Source organism: Prionailurus viverrinus, chromosome B4 (genome assembly GCF_022837055.1).
Source record: "Prionailurus viverrinus isolate Anna chromosome B4, UM_Priviv_1.0, whole genome shotgun sequence".
Taxonomy (NCBI): domain Eukaryota; kingdom Metazoa; phylum Chordata; class Mammalia; order Carnivora; family Felidae; genus Prionailurus; species Prionailurus viverrinus.
The window spans coordinates 31,589,456-31,616,493 of NC_062567.1; the positions used below are offsets into that span (position 1 = coordinate 31,589,456).

Consider the following 27,038-nt stretch of genomic DNA (forward strand, 5'->3'; position numbering starts at 1 on the left):
TCTGAGCTGTCAGCACAGAGCCCGACGTGGGGCTCGAACCCACGGACCGCGAGATCATGACCTGAGCTGAAGTCGGACGCTCAACCGACTGAGCCACCCAGGTGCCCCAACTGTCATATTTTTCAAAACAACAAGTACCATGATACTAATGACCCTCATGCACTAATGACCCTCACCTGCCACTCCCCGACCTCCACCATTTCCTCCATTTTATTATTTTAAATGTTTATTTATTTTTGAGAGAAGAGAGAGAAGGAGGGGCAGAGAGACAGGGAGACACAAAATCGGAAGCAGGCTCCAGGCTCTGAGCTGTCAGCACAAGCCCAACACAGGGCTCGAACTCACGAACTGTGAGATCACGACCTGAGCTGAAGTCAGACACTTAACCAACTGAGCCACCCAAGCACCCCTCATTTCCTCCATTTTAGACCTACATTTTCAGTAGCAGGGATTCCACTATTCTTTCCTGCTGGAAGTACACTGCTAATGGATCTACTTACCAGTGTTTCCTTAAAAAATCATTTATCATGGTGTGACCAGAAAGGTAGCTTCCTAAAACAAAGCTCTAATGACATAACCTCGCTAACTACTGCCTGTCTATTGAAAATATAAGCTTGAGAGTCCGGAGACTCAAAAATTTCATCGTTCTGGCATTTTCTTCCACTATATATAACAACACATCTTATATGCCAGACACATCCAAATATATACTGTTCTTTTACCACATTTATATATCATCATGCCTCTGTGCTTTGTTTATATTATTCTTGTGTATTACTCTTCTGCCCCCACTATCCACCATCAAAATCTTAGTCATTCTCCAAGGTTCAGGTGAAGTATAGTTCTGCTTGCCTCAACTCCCCTTTCTTTGCCCACTACTAATTTTTTCCATTTTTGCAGTCATGAATTTCTACTACATAGATATCTATTATAGTGCTTATCATTCTCACCTATATTAGATATGTATATGTTTATCATCACTGGAAATTAATTGTTAAGATCCAAAAGAGTGCAATGTCATATCTTACTTTTTAATGACTTCTTTTTCTAAAAGTGCATCTCATGTATAAGAATGCTCCATAAAAGTCTGAGATTTAGAAATTGAGGTAAAGGTAAATTAAAAAGTAGGAATAAAAGGAGTACCTGAAATAAAAATGGAACAATCCTTTTGAACACTTAAAACTCCTCTCTACTCTCACACACACTCACCTCTTGCTTGATGGATTTGACGGACAGGTGGTCAGACATCCACCTAGGCTGCAATTCTGCCTTTGTGCGCTGTGGACGCTTTCCCTATAGTTAGAAGTGAGGAAAAGAAAGGAAAAGACAGATTAGGGTGTTCTCAGCTACTGCTACTGCTGCTGCCAGGATTAGAGTGGCCTTTAAGGCACAAGGGTTACGGCTTTACCTAAATAAGAGCCAAAGGTATCCTTTGGACAGTCAATAAAATGACTATTCAATTCCATAAGGTACCAAGCCAGTTTATTTTCTTAAAAGAAAAAAAGAAAAAAACAAAAAGCAAAAAACTTACAGACACCAAGTGTCTCCTCTATCAATGTTTATCACTGGCAAGAAACTCTTTTAACTATTTAGATACTAAAAAAAATATTTTGTTGCAAATTATTAAGAGAAAGCCATGTTTTACCACTTTTCACTGAAGGGAATGGCTCTGAAAGGAGGCATTACGTGCAGATGGAGGCAGAACTCCCCTAAAAGGCAGCTCAGTGGCAGCAGTGAGAAGTGAGGGTGGCTGCCTCAGCTGAGAACCAAAGTAGCAAGACAGAAGTGGGGAAAAAGACTCAGGGACCAGAAATCAGAGAGCTTGCCTGAGAAGATTAGACTTGACAAAATGTAAAAGCTTGAAAGCAATCACTATAGGACATTTCAAGAAAGGAGTTTTGAAACTTAACTAACGCTAGGTATTTACCTAAGGTCAGCATAAGTTTTGGAATTTTTGTGGAATGAGCCCCATAGCTTCGCCAATGTAACCTATATTGAGGTGGTAAGCAAAGGCTTTGCAGTTAAGATGAGTAATTTTGTGGCTTCAGTATCAGTATCAGCATTACCCAGGTTTGGTTCCAGTACCACTTAATCCAAAGTCTTGAAACTTGAAGAATCAATGAGGTAAAGGCACGAAGGGTAGAAAAAAAAGTGACAAAAAGGTGTGGTCTATACAATGCAAACATACTGCAAAGCAATTGTGGTAGATTTAAAAAGAAGCTTTAGAAAGCTTTCCTGTTAGGAGAATGACCAGGCCTTAGTACAAATGTAATCTAACCGTCAAAGTGTCACGACCCTCTTTTTCACAAAAGCTACCACAGCAGTTTCCTCAAATATGCCTATGAGCGACTCCTTTACGAGCTTAAAGACCCCAAGAGGAAGAGCTCTTCAATTTTAAGTAAATGTGAAAATTTACCATGGAATTCTCTTTTGAAGGGATTGTACGAGTTTACCATGCTAGTAGCAATAGCGGCTAATATCAACTTGACTCCAAACTTTGCCAAATCAGACAAAAGTTACTAATGTGGAGAATGGTAGTCTTGATAAAGAAGATGAACTTGTTTTCCTACAACTTTACTCTTTTGTGTGAATTATCTATACTCTAAGGCAATTCATTTGTTAAAGACCTAATGTTTATAAGCTGTTTAAATATTACTGCCTGTAATATTAGTAACAAATACTTTTACTAGCTTAGATCTTTTATTTAAACCTTACCATAAAAGCTTAACTTTTATATGGTCAAAGAAAGCTTACTGATTCTTTTATTATTTCAACATTTAGAGAATTATTTATTTATTAATCTGTTTTAACTTTCTTCACACTTGCATTTATTTTGGTAAGATTTAGTTTTCTACCAAGGTTTCTCAACAATTATCTACAACCATGAACAATGGATGGGACAAGTACCTACTGGTAGCTGTGTACTATGCCAGGTACACTAATGTGGTTTCTTTTGCTTAATTCCCATAGAAACTTCTGTGAAGTTAGAGCTTTCATTTTACTAACAAAAAATAAAAATTTAGAGATATCAAGTAACTTATCCAAAGGGATAACTAGAAAAGGGAAGCACCATTATTCAATGAAGTTTGAAAGAAAAGCTCTTAACTCCTGCTATGCCATATTAACTCTCTGTCCACTGTCCTAGCTGTTTTGTGCTTTTACATACTGAGATGATGACCTGAGCTGAAATCAAGAGTTGGATGCTTAACCAACTGAGCTGTACCACCCAGGCGTTCCCATACTGTATTTTATATATAATGGGTGTATCTGTGAGCACCACATTATGTTCTACTGATAATATGTTTCAAATGTCACATTTGAATCACTGGCATTTTTCATTATTACAAAAAAAAAATCTCTCTTGGCCAATATAATTAGGATGGATAGTGGTACGGTAACATAGTTAAAGCAAGGAATTTAAAAAATGTATATACTTCAAGCATGTATTTTACTTAATGTATAAATGTACTGCCATTCACCAATCATATGATGCAGTACCCCATTGAGAGGGGTTTCCTATGAGTCAGTCATATAAATTAACCTCTTAAGCCATTATCTGTCCTACCAGTTTTAAGTGAAAGTGAGATGTTAAGGAGATTGGATTTGTAATCCATATGCAGAAACCTTATCATTTTAATGATTTTTGTCCTATTCAATCTTTTACTGCTTTGCTCTAATTTGAGAATTAGCTTTTTATTTTTTATTTTTAAAGTAAACTCTACACCCAACATGGGGCTTGAACTCACAGCCCCGAGATTAAGAGTCACATGCTCTCCTGATTGAGCCAGCTAGGTGCACTGCCCTGAGAGTCAACTTTTTAAAGAAATGTTTATTATTTATTTTTTGAGAGAGAGAAAGAGAGTGAGCAGGGGAGGAGCAGAGAGAGAGAGATACAGCATCTGAAGCAGGCTCCAGGCTTTGAGCTGTCAGCACAGAGCCTGATGCGGGGCTCAAACCCACAAACTGGAGATCATGACCTGAGCTGAAGTCAGACCCTTAACTGACTGAGCCACCCAAGCGCCCCTAGAGAGTCAAGTTTTTAAAGCAACTCATATTCAATGATTTTTTTTTTTAATTTTTTTTTTTTTTCAACGTTTATTTATTTTTGGGACAGAGAGAGACAGAGCATGAACGGGGGAGGGGCAGAGAGAGAGGGAGACACAGAATCGGAAACAGGCTCCAGGCTCTGAGCCATCAGCCCAGAGCCTGACGCGGGGCTCGAACTTGCAGACCGCGAGATCATGACCTGGCTGAAGTCGGACGCTTAACCGACTGCGCCACCCAGGCGCCCCTCAATGATTTTTTTAATGGAAAATTTTCAAAGAAATTTTTATGCTCATATTTTATTGACTTCATAATATTTGTGTAATTACTGTAACAAGTACAATAAACACAAACACATTTGTAAAAATATTACAAATGTTGATGAACATATGTCTTAAATGCTAAATGCCAAGGCACCTGAGTGGCTAGGTCTGTTGAGCATCCGACTTTGGCTCAGGTCATGATTTCACAGTTCGTGAGTGCAAGTCCCACATCGGGCTTGCTGCTGTCAGCTCAGAGCCTGCCTCGGATCCTCTGTACCCCTCGCTCTGCCCCACCCCCATTCACTCTGTCTCTCTCGCTCTCTTTCAAAACTAAATAAACATTAAAAAAAATTGCTAAATGTCAAGTTCAGCAAAGACCGTGAAGATTGGTACATTTGTACTGCCTTGAGTAAATCATTTATGATAAGCATGTCTGTTACATGAAGGACCCTTCAGAATGCTTCCAATATGCTGATTTAAGTGATAATACATATGCTTCTTATCCACCTCTCCTAACACTCCTATTTTACAATACTTTTTATCCACCTGTTATTTTGGAGAAAAATTTTTATTATCTTGGGATTTGGCTAAAGCTATAATAAATCTCAATTTATCTTGGTGAATATTGATATCTAAGCATCTTTCCATGGCGCCTGTGTGGCTGAGTTGGTAAAGCGTCCAACTCTCAGTTTTGGCTCAGGTCATGATCTCACGGTTTCGTGGGTTCGAGCTCCATGTTGGGCTCCATGCTGACAGTGCAGAGCCTGCTTGGGATTCTCTCTCTGTCTCTTCCCCACTCGTGCTGTCTCTCTCAAAATAAATAAATAAACTTAAAAAAAAATCTTTCCTTCTAGGAACAGAGATCTTAATATATTTACATGAGATTTAAAAAATATGTATCTACTTTTACTTGAGATTTAAAAAATATGTATCTACTAACAGTTCTGTAGCTTTTTCTTTCTTATCAACCATGTACAACTCAAGTTAGTTTCACAGCAAAATTTGTTTTGTTGCTACTGTAAATGGGATTTTTTCAGCAATCTTTAAATATCAGTATGCCTAATAATCACTTGAGAGCTTCTACAACTGCATATTAACAAATAACACCTCTAACAATTCTGATAGGGGTTGGGAGTGGTATACTGGCAAGAATCTGAGCTTTTAATAAGTGTGCAATGTGATTCTGATGCAGAAAGTCTAGTTACCCAGCACTATTACTAACTTCTAATTAACAGACTTCTAAGCAGATTCATCATATTCCTCCAGGCAAAATATTTTGCCTCTGACTCTTGTTTGTATCATTATACTAGATAAAACTTCCAAGACAATGTTACCAATATTAGAACCTAGGGATTATTAGGAACAAAAGAATTATTATTCTTTTGGTGAAGGATGGCTTTTATTTGTTAGTATTAAGGACTTGACATTTATTACTGAAGAGGGTGTGTTTATATGAAGAATAGGAATCTAAGATATCTGTATCTGAATGAACAAGTACCCATTTCTTTCTTCATTTTTGAAATGTTTAGAAGTTATCTTATTTTAAGGGTTTAGAAAAATTTACCTGTGAATACATTCAAGTGATTCTGGAATTTTTTTTGTTTTTTGTTTTTAATTTTTAAAAATGTTTATTTATTATTGAGAAACAGAGACAGAGCACGAGCAGGGGAGGGGCAGATAGAAGGGGAGACACAGAATCCAAAGCAGGCTCCAGGCTCTGAGCTGTCAGCACAGAGCCCGACGCGGGGCTCGAACTCACAAATCACGAGATCATGATCTGAGCTGAAGTCGGACGCTTAACCGACTGTGCCACCCAGGCGCCCCTGATTCTGGAGTTTTTGATGGGATTCCTTTGTGATAACTCTTTTCCCCTAATTACCGAACTGCTAAGATTTTTCTCTTCATTTTTAAAATTTTTAAATTTTTGAGAGAGATAAAGACAGAGAGAGAGAGTAAGCAAGCAGGGAAGGGACAGAGAGAGAGGGAGACATAGAATCCGAAGCAGGCTCCAGGCTCTGAGCTATCAGCACAGAACCCGACATGGGGCTTGAATTCACAAACCGCAAGATCATGACCTGAGTTGAAGTCGGACACTTAACAGACTGAGCCACCCAGGTGCCCCTTAGATTTTTCTACTGCACAATTTAGATTCTCTTGTTTTTGTAATCAATACCCTATTTTACTCAGGTTTGTTAATTTATAGCACTATATGCCTTTCAAAATACCAAATCTGTTATTATTTGGCTTGTAATTTCATGTTTCTTGAGAATTATAATTCATGTTTATCTTATTTAAAAAATTTTTCTTTTCTTGCAAAGAATAACTTTTGAAATTTTTCCCATCAAAACCATCAGTTTTATGCTTGTAAGTTTTTTTTTCTTAGTTCATCTATTCAAAAAAATCATAGGTTGAACACTGCAGTAAAAAAGCAGAAATTATAAGAGCACCTGGCTGGCTCAGTTGGTAGAACGTGTGACCGCTGATCTTCGGGTCAAGGGATTGAACACAATGGATGTAGAGATTACATTCACTTATTTTTGAAAGACAGAGAGAGACAGAGCACAAGCGGGGGAAGGGCAGAGAGAGAATGAGAAACAGAATCTGAAGCAGGCTCCAGACTCCGAGCTGTCAGCACAGAGCCCGATATAGGACTCAAACTCACGGGCCGTGAGATCATGACCTGAGCCGAAGTCAGACGCTTAACCGACTGAGCCACCCAGGTGCCCCTAGAGATTACTTTAAAAAAAAAAAAAAAAAAAAAAGGCAAAAATTACAAAAGAAGGATTAAGCAGAATAGTCATATGCTTTATTGATGATTTAATGTGTCATCATTATATATAAAGTCACGTAAAGTTATAAAACCATCTCCATATAATAGTTACTTTAAGAAAATTAGATTAAGGGTGCTTGGGTAGCTCAGTTGGTTAAGCTTCCCATTCTTGATTTTAGCTTAGGTCACGATTTCAAGATCGTGAGATTGAGCTCCGTGTTGGGCTCTGCGCTGAGTGCAAAGCTTGCTTGGGATTCAATCTCTCTCTGTCTCTCTCTGCTCCTCTATCACTTGCTCTCACAAGTGTTCTCTCTCTCAAAAAAAAAAAATAAAGTTAAAAAAAATCAGATTATGTGTTTCAATTCCTGGAAAAATTGTCACAGTGGGTAGCAGGTCACAAACTTAAGTATAATTATAGTATATAGAATTAAGTATGGTGATGGGGAAATGGGGATTCTTTTTTTGCTCATCCATGAAAATGTAATTATTGAAGAACTCTTTAAGATCTCTAATAAGAATGGTGACTTTCTACAATTTTCCTTTTAAAGCACCAACCCACTTAGAAAAGTTAGAAATATCACTGGATTCACAACAAATTAATATATTTCTCCTTCTGTTTTTCCCTGGAGGTGCTACAGCAATTAATTTATTCTTTCTCTTCAGATTTCAGTGGCAGGTGGTCAAAATTTTCTGACTTCTATGAACATGTGCAACAGTCAGAAGTATTAGAATTATTGCAATGAAATAAGCAAAGTCAATGACTCTTGAGCATCCACCATGGAAAAGGCTTTACATTAGGTGTTATGGGGTTTAAAACAGTGAGATATGGTGCCTAATCTAAACAAAGCTTAAACAACTCAAAACAGAATTAAGTCATGACAAAATGTGTTAGGTAGGGGCGCCTGGGTGGTTCAGTCAGTTGAGCATATGACTTCAGCTCAGGTCATGATCTCATGATTTGTGGGTTCAAGCCCTGTGTCAGGCTTTGCGATGACAGCACAGAGCCTGCTTCGGATCCTCTGTCTCTCTCTCTCTCTGCCCCTCCCCCACCCCTGCTCGCTGTCTCTCAAAAATACATAAACATTAAAAGAAAAAAAACATAAGGGAGAAAATCCTAAAATTAGGAGACACGGGAGATCTTACAGAGAGTAGTATTCAAATAGGCAGGGAAGTGGAAGGAGAAAGATGCTTGAGAAAAGACGGGGCACCTGGGTAGCTCAGTTGGTTGGGCGTCTTACTTTGGCTCAGGTCATGATCTCACAGTCCGTGGGTTCGAGCCCCATATCAGGCTCTGTGCTGACAGCTCGGATCCTGGAGCCTGCCTCAGATTCTGTGTTTCCCTCTCTCTGCCCCTCCCCCACTCCAGTTCTGTCTCTCTTAAAAATAAACATTTAAAAAAAAAGGCATACATGAGGGTGTATATGCATGAAAATATAGAAAGTGTGATTTATGGAACTATAATGTGAAACCGGAAAAAGCATCACACATTTGGAGCCGGCAGAGTGGCCCTGGAGCTACAAAGACAAATACCCTTCAGAACTTGCTGCTTACTGGGAGAGAGAGGATTTCTGCCCCCCCATCAAAAAAGCAGCATATATATACAGAAGTTTGCACAGGCTCATAGGAGATACACCTGGGGGCTTGGGGAACACTTTCTGAGGAATGTTATAGAAGGGAAGTTGGTTCTAAACTGTGAAAAGCCATCCTAAGTACTATGGAATGCGAGTCACTGAGGATTTTGTGGGGCTAAGGAGGATACTGGATGATCCAGAGTGAAGGAGAGTGGGTGGCATGAGGTCCCTTTTTAACATTCCAGATCAAAGTGAAGGGCTTGTAGCGCTTCCGGGAGACACTAGAAATGTATTCAAAACTTAATGAATCATCCTTAAATAAAGCAGCTTTATAGCTACTAAAGAAGAGGAGGAACCACCTATTTGCATACCTTTTGGGCAATCATGTTGCAGATCTCAGGCAAGAAGTCCTCGCTGAGGAGCTTATAGAGCTGCCGTTCTCGAAGAGAGGTTCTCTCCCGAAAACTCTCAGTGACCTGTCTCCATTCTTCTTCTGTTTGGCACAGGAGCCACCAGGTCCCTTGACCTGGCCCTTGGGACCCTAAAAAAGAAAGGATAGGTTCATTAGATAGATACCACTAGGACCTTTTTTCTGTTTATTCTCAATTTCATTCCCCCCCTGGGTATGAACAAAACCAGGAAATAAAAAAAAAATTTTTTTAAAGGGTATTAATTTTAAAAAGTTGATAATGTATAATTTTGATTTTCCTGTTACTATTTACACCTAAAAGTATTGTGACCATCGTAATTACAGATTTTAATAGAAATGCTTAAATATACTTACTTTTCTATTCAAAAGGTTCTGATTTGATCTTCTGCAGTCTTCCTGTTTCATTTATGTTGACATACTGTATATAAATTGATATTCCTCTCCCACTCCCAGTTTTAGACAATTTGGATTATGGAACTGAAATCTGGTTAGGAATCCAATATAATCCCTTACATAGCATTTTACATTAAAAAGATAGGTCTTTGAGAAGTTGCTCATTTATCCAAATGTAATGTGCCCATTACACTGTGCCCAGGTTAGAAAGCACAAGTGAAGATCTGAAGTTATCCATCAGATGGAGAGATAGGCACAGGTAAGTGTGAGGAAGAGAGAACTGAAGAAGGGCAAATAAACCAGTCAGCAGGCTACTGCAATAATCTTAATTGCTTTGCATGGCTCCGGAAAAAGAGTTGTCATCATAATATAAATCAATCATATTTACTTAGTCTTTTCTAGTTATTTTTGTATCTTAGCAAGAGAGCATGAGTGCGGGAGACAGGCATGCATGGGGTGGGGAGGGAAAGGGGGGGTGTAGAGATAGAGATAGGCACAGAGGCAGAGAGAGAGAGAGAGAGAGAGACAGACAGAGAGAGACAGACTCCTAAGCAGGCTAAACATATGTTCAGTGTGGAGCCTGATGTGGGGCTGGATCCCACAACCCTGGGATGGTGATCTGAGCTGAAATCAAGAGTCAGATGCTTAACCGAATGAGTTACCACTCAGATGCCCCAATCTTTTCTAAACTCCAACAAAAGTCATTACCATTTCTTGTCTGTGGCTCGGATGCCAAGGAGTTTTCTTCCTGTTTTTCACTGAAACACAGGGAAAGGAGGCACCAATTAAAACAAAGACATGTTCAAAATTGTTCTGTATTTCCCCCATTAAGTTAGACCCAATTAATATTAATACAAGGGTGTGTGTGTTTCAATGGGACAAAGTCAGGAGGAGGAATGACTCTACTGAATAAATGAATACCAGGATGTCGGTGTGTTGGTATTGAGGGGAAAGACTGACATAGAGAAATCCAGTGTAATGATAACACTTTATGTACAGGAAAATATTAGGTTTTAAAACATTTTTTTGGAAGTCAAACAGAGGAGTTAAGTGTTACCAGTTAAATGCCTGCCCCATCTGCCCTGCCCTAAACAATAGGGATTCTAGTGTCTTCCTCCCTGATCAGGGCTATACTGAAGAAAAGCATGTTTAATTTAACCTCATATTAAGGTAGAGGTTAAGAACGCAGGCTCTAAAGTCAGACTGTCCCCATTCAAGGCTTGCCTCTTACCATGTGACCTCAGGAAAGTTAATTAACTTTCCTTAAAATAGGCTATAAATAATGCCTACATCACAGGGATGTTGGAGATTAAATTATTAAATACAGAAGCATTCAGTGAAATAGTGTTAAGTATCATCATCATTTGTATACCTGAATCATGTAGGTCACTCTCTATGGCCTTCTGTTTGTTTTCAATTATCTATAATAGTGCTGCTCTATAGAACTTTCTGCGAGGATGAAAATGTTCTGTATTGTCACTGTCCAGTATGGTAGCCATGAGCCATATGTGGCTACTGGGTACTTGAAATGTAGCTGGTATGACTGAGGAACTGAATTTTCAATTTTATTTAATTTAAAAATATACAAATACTGTACTGCATACAGAGCTCTAAAGAATAAAATCACCAGCAGAGGGTAGCACAAGTCCACATATGATGTTAAAATGATTCTAAAATCCTCATAGTAAGATACCTTAATTGTTGGTACTGAACAGGGAAATGGAGATAGGTATAAAATAGCTTCCTGAATCTATAAGAAAGTCTAGACTGCTAACAAAACTCTGAAATGGATGCCATGTGTATACAACATGATTATAAAACATCTCTCACAAAACCAATAGAGGAAAGCTATGCTTTGTAATCAAATTCCTGGAAAGTTAAGTGGAACACTGATTCTTAAGTTAAAAAAAAAAAAATCGAATTCTGACTGATTTATTCATAATGATTCCTAGAAATAAATACTTCTTAGTAGTTAATAAGCAACAAAGAGAAATCTGGCCTACTTCAAGCATTTAGATTATTTAGTAGTTCTATAATTTATAGGAAAGAAGTGGTTTGTCCTCTGTTATTAGAATTTTTAAGAATATGACTTAACTTCCATAGGTATAGAATGATAGATCTGATTCTTAAAGAAAATATATTTATACAGTATAGGCCAGATTTTCAAAATTCTTACATTAAAATTCACATGGTAAAATTTCCTAAAAGATCACGATGTATAAAACAAAATTTCCCATATGTAACAATCTGTTTCCTTGTTAAGATTAAGCTCTTACCTGTAGTTTACCATAGGAAATTGTATTCTAAACACAATAAAACATATTTGCTACTAAAATCTCCTTATAGGGAAAGAATTAACTCTTAAACTTATATAGGATATATAAACCTATTAAATCCTGATTATTAGTCAACAGTTAACCAGAATTAACTTAGCTCTACACTCCTATGAAAAAAACATGTGGCACAACCAATTTTGAAAGTTAATACATATTGAGCACTTTCTGTAGGTCATGCATGGTTTTCAGTCATTTATACTGTTACATTCATTATCCTGTTCAACTTAATCCTTATTATTAGTAGTATACCTACTGTCCAGTAAAAGAATAGGCTTAGAGAGGGTACTTCATGCAGCTAGGGAAGCCCTAGTGTACACTTGGTAATTTTATGAAGATTCTGACCCAAGCCTTCATAATCTAAGTCCTATATCCTTCCAGTGGCACGAAGGAAAATCAAGGATGAAAGAGCAAGTGCATTAAGGCCCTTTCTAGTGTGCGGGTTTATGACCCTCATACACTAACACGAATGTCTTACCTCACTATAATCTCCTCCTGTACTTTCTTCCGTTTTGGGGGTCTTCCTCTTCTTTTTCCGGTTTTCCCAGGAACAGCTAAGACACTTTTTTGGCCTTCACTTTCCCTACGAAATAGCACATTAAATCAAAATGTTCTGTAATAGAATTGATACTCAGCTCAGTCATGATCTTGGGTTCCTGAGTTCAAGTCCTGTGTTGGGCTCTGTGCTGACAGCTTGGAGCCTGGAGCCCGCTTCAGATTCTGTGTCTTCCTCTCTCTCTCTGCCCCTCCCCTGCTCTCGCTCTCTCTCAAAAACAAACATTTAAAAAAATACAAAAGGGGCACTGGGTGGCTCAACTGGTTGAGCGTCTGGCTTAGGCTCAGGTCATGATCTCACAGTTTGTGAGTTCGAGCCCCGAGTCGGGCTCTGTGCTGACAGCTCAGAGCCTGGAGCCTGTTTCGGATTCTGTGTCTCCCTCTCTCTCTCTGCCCCTCCCCTGCTCGTGCTCTCTCTCTCTCTCTCTCTGTCTCTCTCTCACTCTCTCAAAAAATAAACATTAAAAAAAAATTTTTTTTAATACAAAAAAAAAAGTTAGATGGTAGCATTATTTTGGGACACTATGGAAACAAGGTCCCTTCCTCATTTAGGAAGCATTTAGTAAGGTGTACATTTCAGGCATTCTTTAAGGTCCTTTCGGTCCTATGCTGATGAAGCAGATCGTTAATTCTAGTAGAAAAAAGGAGCTATCAAGAGTCGATTATGACAGGAAAACCACTGCAGTGATGTGGTGGTACTATGGGCAACCTACTGTATAGAGCAGTCTATGTTAAGGCAGTGGGACTCCTTGGGAACCTCAAGTCCAAGCAACAGTATCTTTCACCATTCTGATAGCAGAGGCTACATTATGAATTCGTTTTTATTTCTGCATGAAATAACTCTTTGCCAACTCTTTATACACATGCTGTTATATCTGACTCCTTCAGAAGAAAAAAATTTGTGCTGCAGAATTCCGATGTATTTAATTTTAATGACATTTCTGTATCGTAGCTATCCCAGCCCTGACCTCACAGATTATACCTGCTCAAAGAGAGTTCTCCATTGGATTTTCCTTGCACTGGGTCCTCCTTATACATTCGTGTTCCATAGAAATACCAATAGAGTGCCCCAGAATTGTCTTCACCCAATGGTTCCACACGGAGACTGTCTGCATCCAGACCCTTGGTTGAAGAACAGGGAAAAGAGGTTTGGGGAAGTAGGAAACAAAACAAAACGGGAAAACTAAAATGAAATTTCAAATTTATAGTCAGATAGACCTCATATTTTAAAATGCCTAAGCATCTTATGTAATGTTCAATCAGGACATCTGAAACACAGAATGGGAAGATGGTACCTTCTTTGAAGAGCAGGATATGGAAATATTTCAAATGTTTCCCACCCCCATCACTGCCCCCATTTTACCAACAAAACAAAACAACAAAAAAGGAATTTTGATGAACATATATTTGGTTTGGCCTTACTGTTATTTATGTGTGTATCCATAAAAGGAAAGACAATTATAACAGAGTAGAATCCAATGTTGTGAAAGCTTTGTCCCACGTGAGCTCTATTGCAGCTCCACCGTAACCTACAGTAACCTCTTATTCTAGCTGAGATCGAGTAATACAGCTCCCAATTTACCCCAGGCTCTGACCTATTTTGGCCTCCCCACTGCTTTGAAAATCTTGAGTCCTCAGCTAAGACTGTACTTAAATTGCACAATGATTTTATACTGAGTCCATGAGCAGGGCTGAAATAAGAAGTCATCAACACATTTAATCATTTCTGACTGAACAGGATTAGAAACTGACCTCCTATGAGTGAAAAGCAATAGCTCACACTCTCCCTCTGAGATAGACTTCCAAAACAGATAACAGTAGAATAAGGAGAAGGGAAGAGATATTATATCTTCCTTCTCCAACGCATTTTTTGTAACATGTATGAATGTATGTATATAGTAGGGATGAAACTCACTCACTTGCATATGTGGGTTATAGTCTTTGTAGTTTTCAATAAATATTTCAATTAAATAAAATCAAATTTTAAAACTTGGGAAATAAAATTCTGTAGCTAATTTAGTTGCAATTTTGGCTGATGAAAGGGTGAATAAATAGGTGCCTGACTGTTCCTTTGTCAGCTGGAACTCAGCCACATAAAGACAAAACCAAACTAGAAATTAAACCAAAATAACATATAGTCATCTAAATGTATGGCTTGGATTGCCTTGGCTACAGCGGTCATTGCATACATTGTTAGCATTAATTAAGAGTCCCAAGACTAGGAACATAAGCCAAACTAGCTTTTCTTAACATCATCAGATTTTATATCCTGATTGTCTGCTTTTTTTGCTCTAGGAAAAGGTTTGCCAGTTGAGCACCTTGAGAAGATCGAAGACATCATCTGCATCTAGCCGATAATCACAGAGGCGGTGTAGGATTTCCACACGAGTACGAAGGGGTAGGTCTTGGAAACTGGCTTCTCTCAGAGGGTTGGGCTTCCCTTCTTCAAGCTCCCAGCGGTAGTTGATGATGTCCTCTAGGTAGCTGTGGAATGTCTGAGGCCTAACCATACGGCCCCAAACACAAAAATACATTAGTATAAATTACAGAGGATGGGTAGGAAAGGGGGAGAGAACTGATGGCTTGATAGTTGACAAATCTTAAACAGAAAGCAGGAAGTAAAAAGGGGTCTCAAAGCCCCTTACTGAAGTTTCATGTTATTATACCATCTACTTGGACCATATACTGTCAAATTCCAAAGAAGATAAATATGGTAAGAGGGTTTCTCACAGAATAAGTTGTTGTACTTCAAACCACAAACAGCATGTTCTGGTGAATAGATAAAAGTTCTAATAACCAATGGTATAGATTGTGAAACAGGCAAGTCTTACCTTCACTCATGCAATTAAAAAGAAACTATACAGTTTGAATGGATAGCAGTCAAAATTAGATCTGTAACTGAGATGGCAAACAAAAAAAGAAATTCAGTGTTTGCCTAACCTAATTAATTCATATTTCAGGTTAAGAAACAAAGATGGAAAAAACTTCTCTAGAATACAAGCAGCTATTCCTATATGCAACTACCATTTTGTATTGTTACATACACTTTAAAGCTTATCACAAAATACTATATTCTAAATTTTGAAGATTAATTTTTCTATAGGAAACATTTAAGACAGTTTGATGGCAACTTAAATTTTTCTTGATTAGAGTTCGGCAATTCTATAAACTGCATTTTGATTAGTACCTAAATGTGCCTTGTATTTAATATAAAATAAAGCTGTTTAGTTGTTGGATGGTTATTCTATCTCTCGACTATTAACAAATCTGGGCACAATTTCACCTATTGCTTGATTAAAATTTTTTTCTCACTAAGCAAGGAGCTCTAAAGAAGTTATATGTCAATGTAATTTTAAAAAGAGGCATGTACCACGTTGACTGACAATCTGTGATAATTATGTTTGTAGAAAAAGTCAGAGGAAATATTCATGGGAAAAAAAATCAAAGGGCCTTATGCAAATAAGAAATTAAACATTTTGCTTTTTCAAAGAGAGAAGACACTACCTCCTTACTATTGATACATCAACTGGGGAAAATGTGAACAGAGTTAGCTTATTATGCAGCAAAATACCTCCGCATATCAAGGCTCTCACAAATTTGATTTGATTGCAGCATTCACATTCAAAGCATAAGCACTGGCATATGAATACCTGGGCTTGAACCTTAGTGGGTATGGACTACTTCCTCTCTCCACTGCCTGTGAAGCTGCTACTGCCCCTTCAGGAGGGAGGAGCTGGACAAAGAATAGCTCAAACTGGCGGTAAAAAGCAGATACTGTGGCAATGGTGAATTAGAAAATAAAATGGGGTGTATTTTTAAAATTGTTTTTTTGGTAGCAAAGTGTATGAAGATTACAATCTCTTTGGCACAATAGCCCTTTACTACATGCTTTCTAGAAAAAAAAAATTGTTGTTTATTTTTGAGAGCACGTGAGAGAGACAGAGTGCAAGCAAGGGAGAGGCAGAGAGGGAGAGAGATACAGAATACGAAGCAGGCTCCAGGCTCTGAGCTGTCAGTACAGAGCCTGACGTGGGGCTTGAACCCAGGAGCCATGAGACAGTGACCTGAGCTGAAGTTGAATGCTTCACCGACTGAGCCACCCAGGCACCCCTCTATAATTTCTAACGTACACATAGTACTCCAAGCAACAACGCATGTTTTTCTTGCAGTAAAATAAAATATGGAATCTATAATACTGAGATTATTTCACCAGAACGGCAGCTTCGCTGGAGGATGTGGCAGGAGTCAGGCTGGACCAGGCTAGGGAAACTTCTAATTCCAATGTGAGGCAAAGGAAGCACCAGCATACCAGTCCTGCAAACACTGAATGTGTATAAACAGTGTTGTTCTTTGTGCCTACAATCTGTCTGAAAGCCTCTACTTGTCTCAAAGAAGTGCATGTTTGAGATTCCTTTCCAATAGCCCTATTATCCTACTCAGTTTCAATTACATTGCTTTTGCTAAAGTTTTCTTAAGACATCTCCATACCTTACCAAGAGATACTTGAGGGCTTAGAATTCAAGCTAGATAAACCGCCTCATATAAATCTATATCCCTTTCTTAAAACATCAGAAATTCAAAAGGGGGAAAAATGTTTCAAAGGCATTTAAAACAAAAAGCCTGCAGGAAGCCAAAAATCAGGCTAACACTTTCTATTTAGTGGTTCTTAATCTATAGGACATAAAGCTCTTCAAGAATTTGATTAAGACCATATACTCTCTCCCCCTGAAAAAGAGCACGCCCACAATTTTGTGTGGATGATCAGATTTTGTTTCTTGAAGAAGACTGTATGGGCACCATGCTGCTGAAAATTGCTGGAACATTCCTGACTTTTTCATCTATGTAGCTCAATGCAATTCTCTCTTAATGACTCAAATACCTCTCAACTTTCTGAAATATAATGAACTAAAATGAAATTCTGAATTATAATGAAATGTCTCAATAGAATATGGTTAACAGAAAAATCAAACTAACCAAAAGTTCTGAACACAACCAGTTTCACTTTTTTCTGGTCTGAAAAAGTTCCAAATGCTCTTAAACACCGCTCTTTTCCTTATTCCAAACTCGCAAAGTTAGCCATTTTTGAGAACCCCACCAATTAGCTTCAGACAGTATATGCTTCTGCGGGTGAGACCAATTTTGCAAGGATGGCATGACCAGAGTAAAGTATGTTAGCACAAATCTTGGCTGCTTGGAGCTGGCCTCTTGATGATGCAGGGCAACACATTTTAATATCTGCAATCTATATTAAATGATCACAGATGAAAAGAAGACTCTTGAGTTCTTTGAGGCATGTGTTAGTTCTCTGAGACACGAAAGGGTATCCCACAGTCTACGTGCAGGGGAACAATTAAGACATGTCATCATGGGTAGCATAATGGAGACCTAAATGAAAAAATTACATTTCTTTCATTGGCTACAAGTATTTCTGAAGCAGATGAAATACATGTGCGAATAGTTAAGCCACATTTAACACCAAGCACTGGATTAGGAGAAAGATTTTGGTTCCAAGTGAAGCAACAAGTAAAAGGCTAAGAACATCTGAGAAACTGTTTATTCTTTTTTTTTTTTTTAATAAACTGTTTATTAAAGATCAAAGACACAGAACAAAAAAATTTAAATAACATATCTTTTCTAGGGCCATATAGTGGCTGCCATACCCAAACATCCTAAAATCAACATGACAGCCAGGATAAGTTAAAAAATCATGGTAATTTTAAAGAATTTAATTAAATTAAAGAATTTAAATTAAAATATGAAATATATCTTTTAGCAGAGAAGCATACATATAATATAAATTTTACATGCCTTTATGATTATTTATGTTGGGTAACAAAAAAGTACTAAAAGTCAACTGGAAATCAATATGTAATAATCTTTAAAAAGACAAAATACCTTTTTTCTTTTTATTTATTTATTTTTTTTAAGATTTTTTTATTTTCAACGTTTATTTATTTTTGGGACAGAGAGAGACAGAGCATGAACGGGGGAGGGGCAGAGAGAGAGGGAGACACAGAATCGGAAACAGGCTCCAGGCTCCGAGCCATCAGCCCAGAGCCTGACGCGGGGCTCGAACTCACGGACCGCGAGATCGTGACCTGGCTGAAGTCGGTCGCTTAACCGACTGCGCCACCCAGGTGCCCCCAAAATACCTTTTTTGAATGGAAGCTGGATGGGACCTTAAATATTATTGGCATTGAGAAAACTGAAGCGTCAGGTAATATGTGAAAAGGCACAATAAGAATTCTGAATATCTTCTTTTTTTAAATTGATCGATCGATCTATCTATCTATCTATCTATCTATCTATTGAGAGAGAGGAAGGGTCAGAAAGAGAGAATCCCAAGCAGGCTTCACATTGATAGTATGGAGCTCCATACAGGGTTTGAACTCACTTAACTGACTGAGCCACCCGGGTACCCCTGAATAGCTATTTATAATTTAAGGATGCATATTGCTAGCTCTAGACCCACTAAAACACACAGATACGGACACAGACACACACGCGCACACACACACCCAACAGAGGAAATAAAGTAACATACTAACAAAAATAACCCAAAAAGAAAGCACTCAAGGGCCAACAGAGGAACAAAATATCAGAAAGAACAAGAAAAGATGCTCAACATCATCAATCATTTGAAAATGCAAATTAAACCCACAATGAGACTAGCAGAGTGAAAATTAAAAGATGGATAATAACAAGTGCTGACTAGGATGTGGAGAAACTGGAACCCTTACATACTGTTGGTGGAATAGTAAAATGGTGCAGCCACTTTGGGAAAGTTTGGCATGGTGCTCTAAAAGTTAAACACAGGAGCACCTGGGTGGCTCAGTCGGTTGAGTGAGCGACCAATTTTGTCTCAGGTCATGATCCTCACAGTTCGAGTCCCTTTGTCAGGCTCTGTGCTGACAGCTCAGAGCCTGGAGCCCACTTTGAGTTCTGTGTCTCCCTCTCTTTCTGCTCCTCCCCCACTCATGCTCTGTCTCTCTCTCACAAAAATGAAAACACATTAAAAAAATTTTTTTAAAAGTTAAATAAAGAATTACCATATGACTCAGACTGTTCCACTCTTAGGTACACATACTCAATAGAAATGAAAATATACATCCATACAAAAACATGTACACACATGTGCATACATAGCAGCATAATTTACAATAGCCAAAAAGCTGAAGCAGTGCAAATGTCCATGAACTGAAGGATAGATAAAATGTGTATCAATACAACAGAATATGTTTCAGCCATAAAAAGGAATGAAGTACATGATTCATGCTACAACACAGAGGAACCTTGAAAACACTGTGCTAAGTGAAAGAAGCCAAACACAAAAAGGCAAATATTATATGATAAGCCCTATAACAAATACCTAAAACAGGAAAAAACACAGAGATAAGAAGCAGTTTAGTGGTTGCCTGGGAATACAGATTGGAGGAAATGGGTTGTGGCTGCCAAGAGGTATTAAGCGTCTTTTGGGAATGATATTACACAATTCTGTGAATTGTACACAGAATTGTACACTTGAAAAAAACCAGAGGAATAAGTGGAAAACCAACCTTATCAACAATTGCATTAAATGTAAATGGAGTAAACATCCCAACTAAAAGGCAGAAATTGTCAGACAGAGTGAAAAAAACCAAGACCAATTGTAGGATATCATCTATAAAACACAATTTAAATACAAAAATACAAACAGTAGAAGGATAGAAAAAAGTAAACAGCAGGTAAAGTAAAAAGTTGGTTCCTTAAATAAATATTTGAAAAGTTGATAAACCAGCAGAAAGACTAAAGAGGGAGAGAGGAACAACAAATTATATATCAAGGACAAAAAGTGAAGTTATCACTGTAAATCACACAGAAATTAAAAGGAGAAGAGAGTATTATTAACAGCAATATGGAAATAAATTTTAAAACTTAAAGGGGTGCTTGGGTGGCTCAGTTGGTTGAGCATCTGACTTCAGCTCAGGACATGAACTTAAATTTTGTGAGTTCAAGCCCCACATGGGCTCGCTGCTGTCAGAGTAGAGCCCACCTTGGAGCCTCTGTACCCCACCTCCTCAGCCCCTTCCCTGATCACACTATCTCTTTCAAAAATAAATATTAAAAAAAAAACTTAGATAAAATAGACAAATTCCTTGAAAAATGCCAAAACAACCTACCAAAAATTACTTAAGAAATAGAACATGTGGACAGCCTTAATCTATTAAAGAAAGGGAATCAATAATAATCAAATGCTTGCACAAAGAAAACTACAAACCCAAAGGTGGTCAATTCTTCCAAATACTCAAAGAAGTATAAAGAAATTACACCAATTCTTTCAGAAAAGAGAAGAGAATACTTTTTAATCCTTGTACCAAAATTGGACAAAGATAGAAAATAAAATTAGAACAATATTCCTCATGAACATACAGGTAAAAATCCTCAACAGATTATCAGCAAATCAAATTCAGCAATATACAAAGGGGGTCAACACTTTATACTTAATGGTGAAAGACAGAATACTTTTCCCCTAGAATTAAAAGAATATATATTGAGTTGTCTTAGCCAGTAGAATAAGACAAGAGAGGAAGTAAAAGGGACACACAGAATGGCATGGAGGAAGCAAAACTGTTTTTAATTGCAGACTAGATAAAAATCATCAGGAATCTACAACAAAACCAGTAAAACTAAAAAGTCAATTCAGGAAGACTATAACAACATGGTCAATATATAGAAATCTATTGTATTTTGTATATACTGGAAACAACTAAAAAATAAAAATTTAAGGGGCGCCTGGATGGCTCAGTTGGTTAAGCGTCCAACTTCAGCTCAGGTCATGATCTCACAGTTCGTGAGTTCGAGTCCCACGTCAGGCTCTGTGCTGACAGCTCGGAGCCTGGAGCCTACTTCAGATTCTGTGTCTCCCTCTCTCTCTGCCCCTCCCCACTCATGCTCTGCCTCTCTGTCTTAAAAATAAATAAAACATTTTTAAAAATTTAAGAAAAAATAAAAGTTTAAATAATTCCATTTACAGTATCATCAAAAATGTAAAATACTTAAAAGCAAACAAAAAGATGTCCAATATTTTCACACAGAACACTACAAAATATTTCTGAAACTAAAGAAGAAAAACAAATGGAGAAACAAATACAGCTTTCAAGGACAGGGAAATTCAATGCTCCTCAAAATGTCTACTGCCTCTAGCAGGTTGCTGCCTTTTTATTTATTTTTTTGAGAAATTAACAAGCTACTTAAAAATTTATATGGGAATGCAACAAACTTGGAACAGTCGAAACAGTGAAAAAAAAAAATCCCCTCCCAATAAAATTGGAGAACTTACTCTCTGGATATTCAAGACAATCTGGTATATGTGCAAATATAAGATATATTGATTTATGGAATGAGGCAAAGTCCAGAAATGGACTGAATATATATATATTCATAAGTGGGGGAAACAATGAAAGGGTGTCTAGGTGGCTCAGTCAGTTAAGCATCTGACTTTGGCTCAGGTCACAATCCCAGGGATCTCATGGTTTGTAAATTTGAGCCTGGCATCAGGGTCTGCACGGATAGCGTAGAGCCTGCTTCGGATTCTCTGTCTCTCTCTTTCTCTGCCCTTCCCTGGCTCGTTCTCTCCTCTCTCTCTCAAAAATAAACATTAAGGGGGCACTTGGGTGGCTCAGTCAGTTAAACATCTGACTCCCGGTTTTGGCTCAGGTCATGATCTCATGGTTCAGGAGTTCAAGCCCTGCATTGGGTTCCGCGCTCTCAGCACGGAGCCTGCTTGGGACTCTCTCCTTCTCTCTTCACCTCCCCTGTTCATCCTCTCTTGCTCTTTCTCAAAATAAATAAATAAAACTTATATATCTATACCTGTATATATATATATATGTATATGTATATATATATACACACACACATATATATATATATATAACATTTACCTTCTACTTCACACCCAATACAAATACGAACTCAAAGTTCATCATATTCCAACTGCAAAAAGCTAAAACTAAAACTAGAAGAAAATCCTGATGTTGAGATAGGTCCTGATTTCTTTGACAGGAAACAAAAAATATGAAACATACTTAGAAAAAACTGATAAATTGGATTTCAACAAAATACTCTGCAAAACAAATGGAAAGGCAAGCTACATACCAGGAAAAAATGTTCATAACCTATTATATATCTAGTCATCAGGGAAGTGCAAATTAAAACCACAATGAGTTATCATGTTATACCCACTAGAATCAGTAAACTTAAAAACTGGGTAAAATTAAAAGTAGCAAATGTTGGTAAAGATATGGAGCAACTGGAATGTATATATGTTATTAGTAGGAATATTAATGTTTCATCTACTTAGAAAATAGGCAGTTTCTTAACCGTATTCTTATAACATGATTTAGTAATTCCCAAGAAAAATGAAAACATATGACCACAAAAACATTTGTATGCAAATGTTTATAGTTGCTTTACTCATCATAGACCAGAAGGAACATACAAGTCCATCAACTAGTGAACAGGTAAACAAATTGTGATATTTCCTTTCACAATAGAATACAATTTAGACTCCCCCTCTTCAAAAAGGAGAAAATTACTGATAGAAACAGCAGTGTCAACAAATATCACACAGACGTTATGCTGACTGAGAAATTAGACACGAGTATATACTGTATAGTCTCACTCATATAAAATTCTAGAATAAGGTAAAACTTAATCTATAGTGATAAAAAATCAGATCACTGGTTGCCTGGGGTGCAACATGGGGGAGGTGGGCAGCGTAGATTTAGTGGCAAAGTGCACCTTCTGCAGAGGTGGAAATGTCCTGTCATCTTGAGTAAGATGGTGAAAACATGGTGTATTCATTTGTCCACAAAAAACCTGTACACTTAAACTGTGTGAATTTTATTGTATCTAAATTATATCTTAATAAAGAGGAGCTAAATTGACTCATTTCACAGAAGTATTGTAATTTCCAAAAAGATAAATAATACTTCTACAGAGGGCAGATAAGACCTCTAAATATTAAATGTTTAAGAGTCTTTAGAGAATCTATTACAGAACTTCCTTTTTCTGGCTGGAACCATGGAGGGTGCAGAAGAGAAGAAAAAGAAAGTTCCTACTGTGCCAGAAACTCTTAAGAAAAAGCGAAGGAATTTCGCAGAGTTGAAGATCAAGCATCTGAGAAAGAAGTTTGCCCAAAAGATGCTTCAAATGGCAAGGAGGAAGGTTATTTATGAAAAAGCTAAGCATTAACCACAAGGAATACAGGCAGATGTACAGAACTGAGATTCGAATGGCTAGAATGGCAAGAAAAATTGGCAACTTCTACGTACCTACGGAACCCAAATTGGCATTTGTCATTAGGATCAGAGGTATCAATGGTGTGAGCCCAAAGGTTCGAAAGGTGTTGCAGCTTCTTCGCCTTCACCAGATCTTCAATGGCACCTTTGTTAAACTCAACAAAGCTTCAGTTAACATGCTAAGGATTGTGGAACCATATATAGCATGGAGGTACCCAAACCTGAAGTCAGTGAATGAAGTGATCTACAAGTGTGGTTATGGCAAAATCAACAAGAAGCAAATTGTCCTGATAACACATCGATCACTCGATCTCTTGGTAAATACGGCATCATCTGCATGGAGGATCTGATTCATGAGATCTATACGGTTGGAAAACATTTCAAAGAAGCAAACAACTTTTTTGGCCCTTCAAGTTATCTTCTCCACGAGGGGGAATGAAAAAGAAGACCACCCATTTTGTAGAAGGTGGAGATGCTGACAACAGGGAAGACCAGATCAATAGGCTTATTAGAAGAATGAACTAAGGTATCTACCGTGATTATTTTTGTAATCTGGTCAGTTAATAAACGACTATTTTCAAATTAAAAAAGAGAATCTATTACATAAAGTTAGGTACAGAATTAACCCCAAGAAGCAAAATGTGTAATTGTTATGAGTTTCCACTTTGAGTGGAAACCACAAGAAAGCGAAACAAAGACCACACTGAAACACAAATTAGTCTAGATTATCTAAAAAGCACTCTACTAAAGATGATAAAAGGAAAAAATCTTTTGATGTCAAATATCATCACAATGAGCATTTGATGGGGGATATTTTTATAAAGCTTAAAGACATTGCTCAAGACACTGAAGCAATCTTATCTTCACTTTGACAGCTAAGAGCACACCAGAGGTTCCTGATTTCCAATCCCTTGCTCAATTAGGGTAGGCTACTTCCCAATGAAGAAAAAGAACTATTGCTTAGAGCAAGTAGTTGAAGAATCACTTTAAATGCCTACAGTTTTTATTGATACAGGCTCATAAAATCAACTGGCTAGAATTGCAATTCCAGGGAGACTAACAGGAGGAAAAGTACATAGTGTTTCAAAAGCCATAACAAGTATGTTACCAACTCAAAGTATGTTACTCTGCTTTTAAGTTTATATACTGAAGGGGATAAATCAGTAGAGAAAGTGCAAAAACAAAACAAAATAAGAACCTATGTGTCCACCATCAAGCTTGAGAAAAAGAAAATTAGCAGTTCCTTAGATCTGTGGCACTGCAAGGATGGTCCCGGACCAGCACATTAGCATCATCTGGAACTTGCAAAGAATGCAAAGTCTCAGCCAGATTCCAACCTACTGAATTAGGTAAAGAATGCAAATTCTCAGGGCGCCTGGGTGGCTCAGTTGGTTAAGCGTCTGACTTCAGCTCAGGTCATGATCTCTCGGTCTGTGAATTCGAGCCCCGCGTCAGGCTCTGGGCTGACAGCTCAGAGCCTGGAGCCTGTTTCCGATTCTGTGTCTCCCTCTCTCTCTGCCCCTCCCCCGTTCATGCTCTGTCTCTCCCTGTCTCAAAAATAAATAAACATTAAAAAAAAAAAAAGAATGCAAATTCTCAGCAGATTCCAACCTACTGAATTAGATAGCCGTGGGGTCAGCAATCTATCTTTTAACAAGTCCTCTAATTGATTCTGATGTTCCCTAAGGTTTAAGAATCACTACTTTAGATGTTATTACCACTTATGCTTATCCCTAGCTACAGTATTCTCCCTTCCAACCAGGTAGAATCACTTTCCTGAATTGTGTTAATCATTCCCTTGATTTTCTTTATAAGTTTCCTACATATATTTATCCTTATTTAGTTTTTCTTGTTTGACATTTATAAAAACATAATCACTGGTACATATGCTTCTGTGATTCATTTGCTCAACATTATTTTCTGGCCTGATTTATCCATGGTTATGTACAGAGCTGTGCTTTGGCTGCCCTCCTCGGCTCCTAGAAGCCACTGCAGTTCTTAGTCATGTGAGCTTTCCCAACATGGTTGCTTACTTCATCAAAGCAATAAAGAGAGTCTCTAGAGCATCTGATAGCAAGATGAAGTCCTATATGGTATGAAATAATCAGGAAAGTGACATCCTATCAGTGTTGCCACATTTTATCGGTTAGGAGCAGATGCTACCCCACACTCAAAGGGAAGGAATCACACAAAGACACAGAATTTCTAAGGACCTACTCAGAGTCGAACTGCCAAGTCCACTACCCATTCAGATGCGGCAGTCCTGTCTTTGTGGTTTCACATTCCAGTTTCAGTAACCTGAGGTCCAAGCTGATGAAACTCCTTCTGACTTATCAACAGTAGCCTTAATGCTACATCAAAATGCCTACATCATTCACCTCATTTCATCTCATAGTTTAGGCATTTTATCATCTCACATCATCATGGTTAGTACAGAAGTATAATACACTGTAAGTACAGTGAGACACTTTGAGAGTGTGTGTGTGCATATTTAACTTTCATCACAGTAGATTGTTAGAATTGTTCTATTTTATTTTTATTGTTGTCAATAAACTGTGGCTAGTTTTTAATTTTTAAGTATTTATCTAAATTTCAGTTTTTACTGTGCCTAATTTAGAAATTAAAGTTTATCATAAGTATGTATAGGAAAAAATACAGAATATACAGGATTCAATACTAGCCAGTTTCAGGCATCCACTGGGGGTCCTGGAACGTACCCTCTGCAGATGAGGGACTACTACTTACTGTACCACTCTTCCTTGGCAACAAAGTGAACAAATTCCTGAAAAACTTCTGAACTGAGACTTTATTCTAAATGTCCCTCAGATACAACAAATTACTAAACACAGTTATAACTAACACAAAGCCAAACCAAAGATTTGCAACCGAATCCTGCTGTATGATACAGAAAATATTTAGACATATATGAGAGCAAATATTACAATAGCATACAATGGAACACATGTGAAAGTGACAGTCATGACTTGGGTACAGTTTTGCTGCTTACTTTAGTTTCCTCATGGATTAAAAAAACAAATTATGGGGCACCTGGGTGTCTCAGTCAGTTAAGGGTCCGACTTGAGCTCAGGTCATGACCTCACGGTTTGAGTTCGAGCCCCACATCGGGCTCTGCGCGGTCTGCTTCGAATTCTGTGTCTCCCTCTCTTTGTTCCTCCTCCATTCGCACTCTGTCTCTCTCTCTCTCAAAAATAAAGATTAAAAAAAAAAATTAAAAAAAAAATTACACCAGATGATACGAGATTGGAAAACCTCTTAAAGCAGAGGTTCCCAGAGACAATTCACATGGTCCATGAAGCTAAGAAAATATTTTTATTTTACTAACCTATAACAGAAATTTTATATTCTGCTCAATTGTAAATGTAGGCAACAAAATAGT

At 37.8% G+C, this 27,038-nt stretch overlaps 1 protein-coding gene and 1 pseudogene across 3 annotated transcripts in view; one reads left to right on the plus strand and one right to left on the minus strand.

Moving 5' to 3' along the window:
* The window catches only part of LOC125171117 (cat eye syndrome critical region protein 2), a 178,049-nt gene that overhangs the window by 39,493 nt on the left and 111,518 nt on the right, over positions 1 to 27,038 (minus strand). For 2 of the 3 annotated variants that reach the window (XM_047868248.1, XM_047868246.1), the window contains exons 3-8: positions 14,678 to 14,861; positions 13,342 to 13,481; positions 12,283 to 12,387; positions 10,180 to 10,229; positions 9,020 to 9,189; positions 1,210 to 1,293 (exon numbers count right to left, since the gene is read on the minus strand). In XM_047868248.1, coding sequence (XP_047724204.1) covers positions 1,210 to 1,293; positions 9,020 to 9,189; positions 10,180 to 10,229; positions 12,283 to 12,387; positions 13,342 to 13,481; positions 14,678 to 14,861 — 733 coding nt within the window. The remainder of the gene's footprint in view (positions 1 to 1,209; positions 1,294 to 9,019; positions 9,190 to 10,179; positions 10,230 to 12,282; positions 12,388 to 13,341; positions 13,482 to 14,677; positions 14,862 to 27,038) is intronic. The other variant, XM_047868247.1, reaches the window with a different exon arrangement.
* On the plus strand, positions 23,419 to 24,231 carry LOC125171118 (60S ribosomal protein L7-like; annotated as a pseudogene).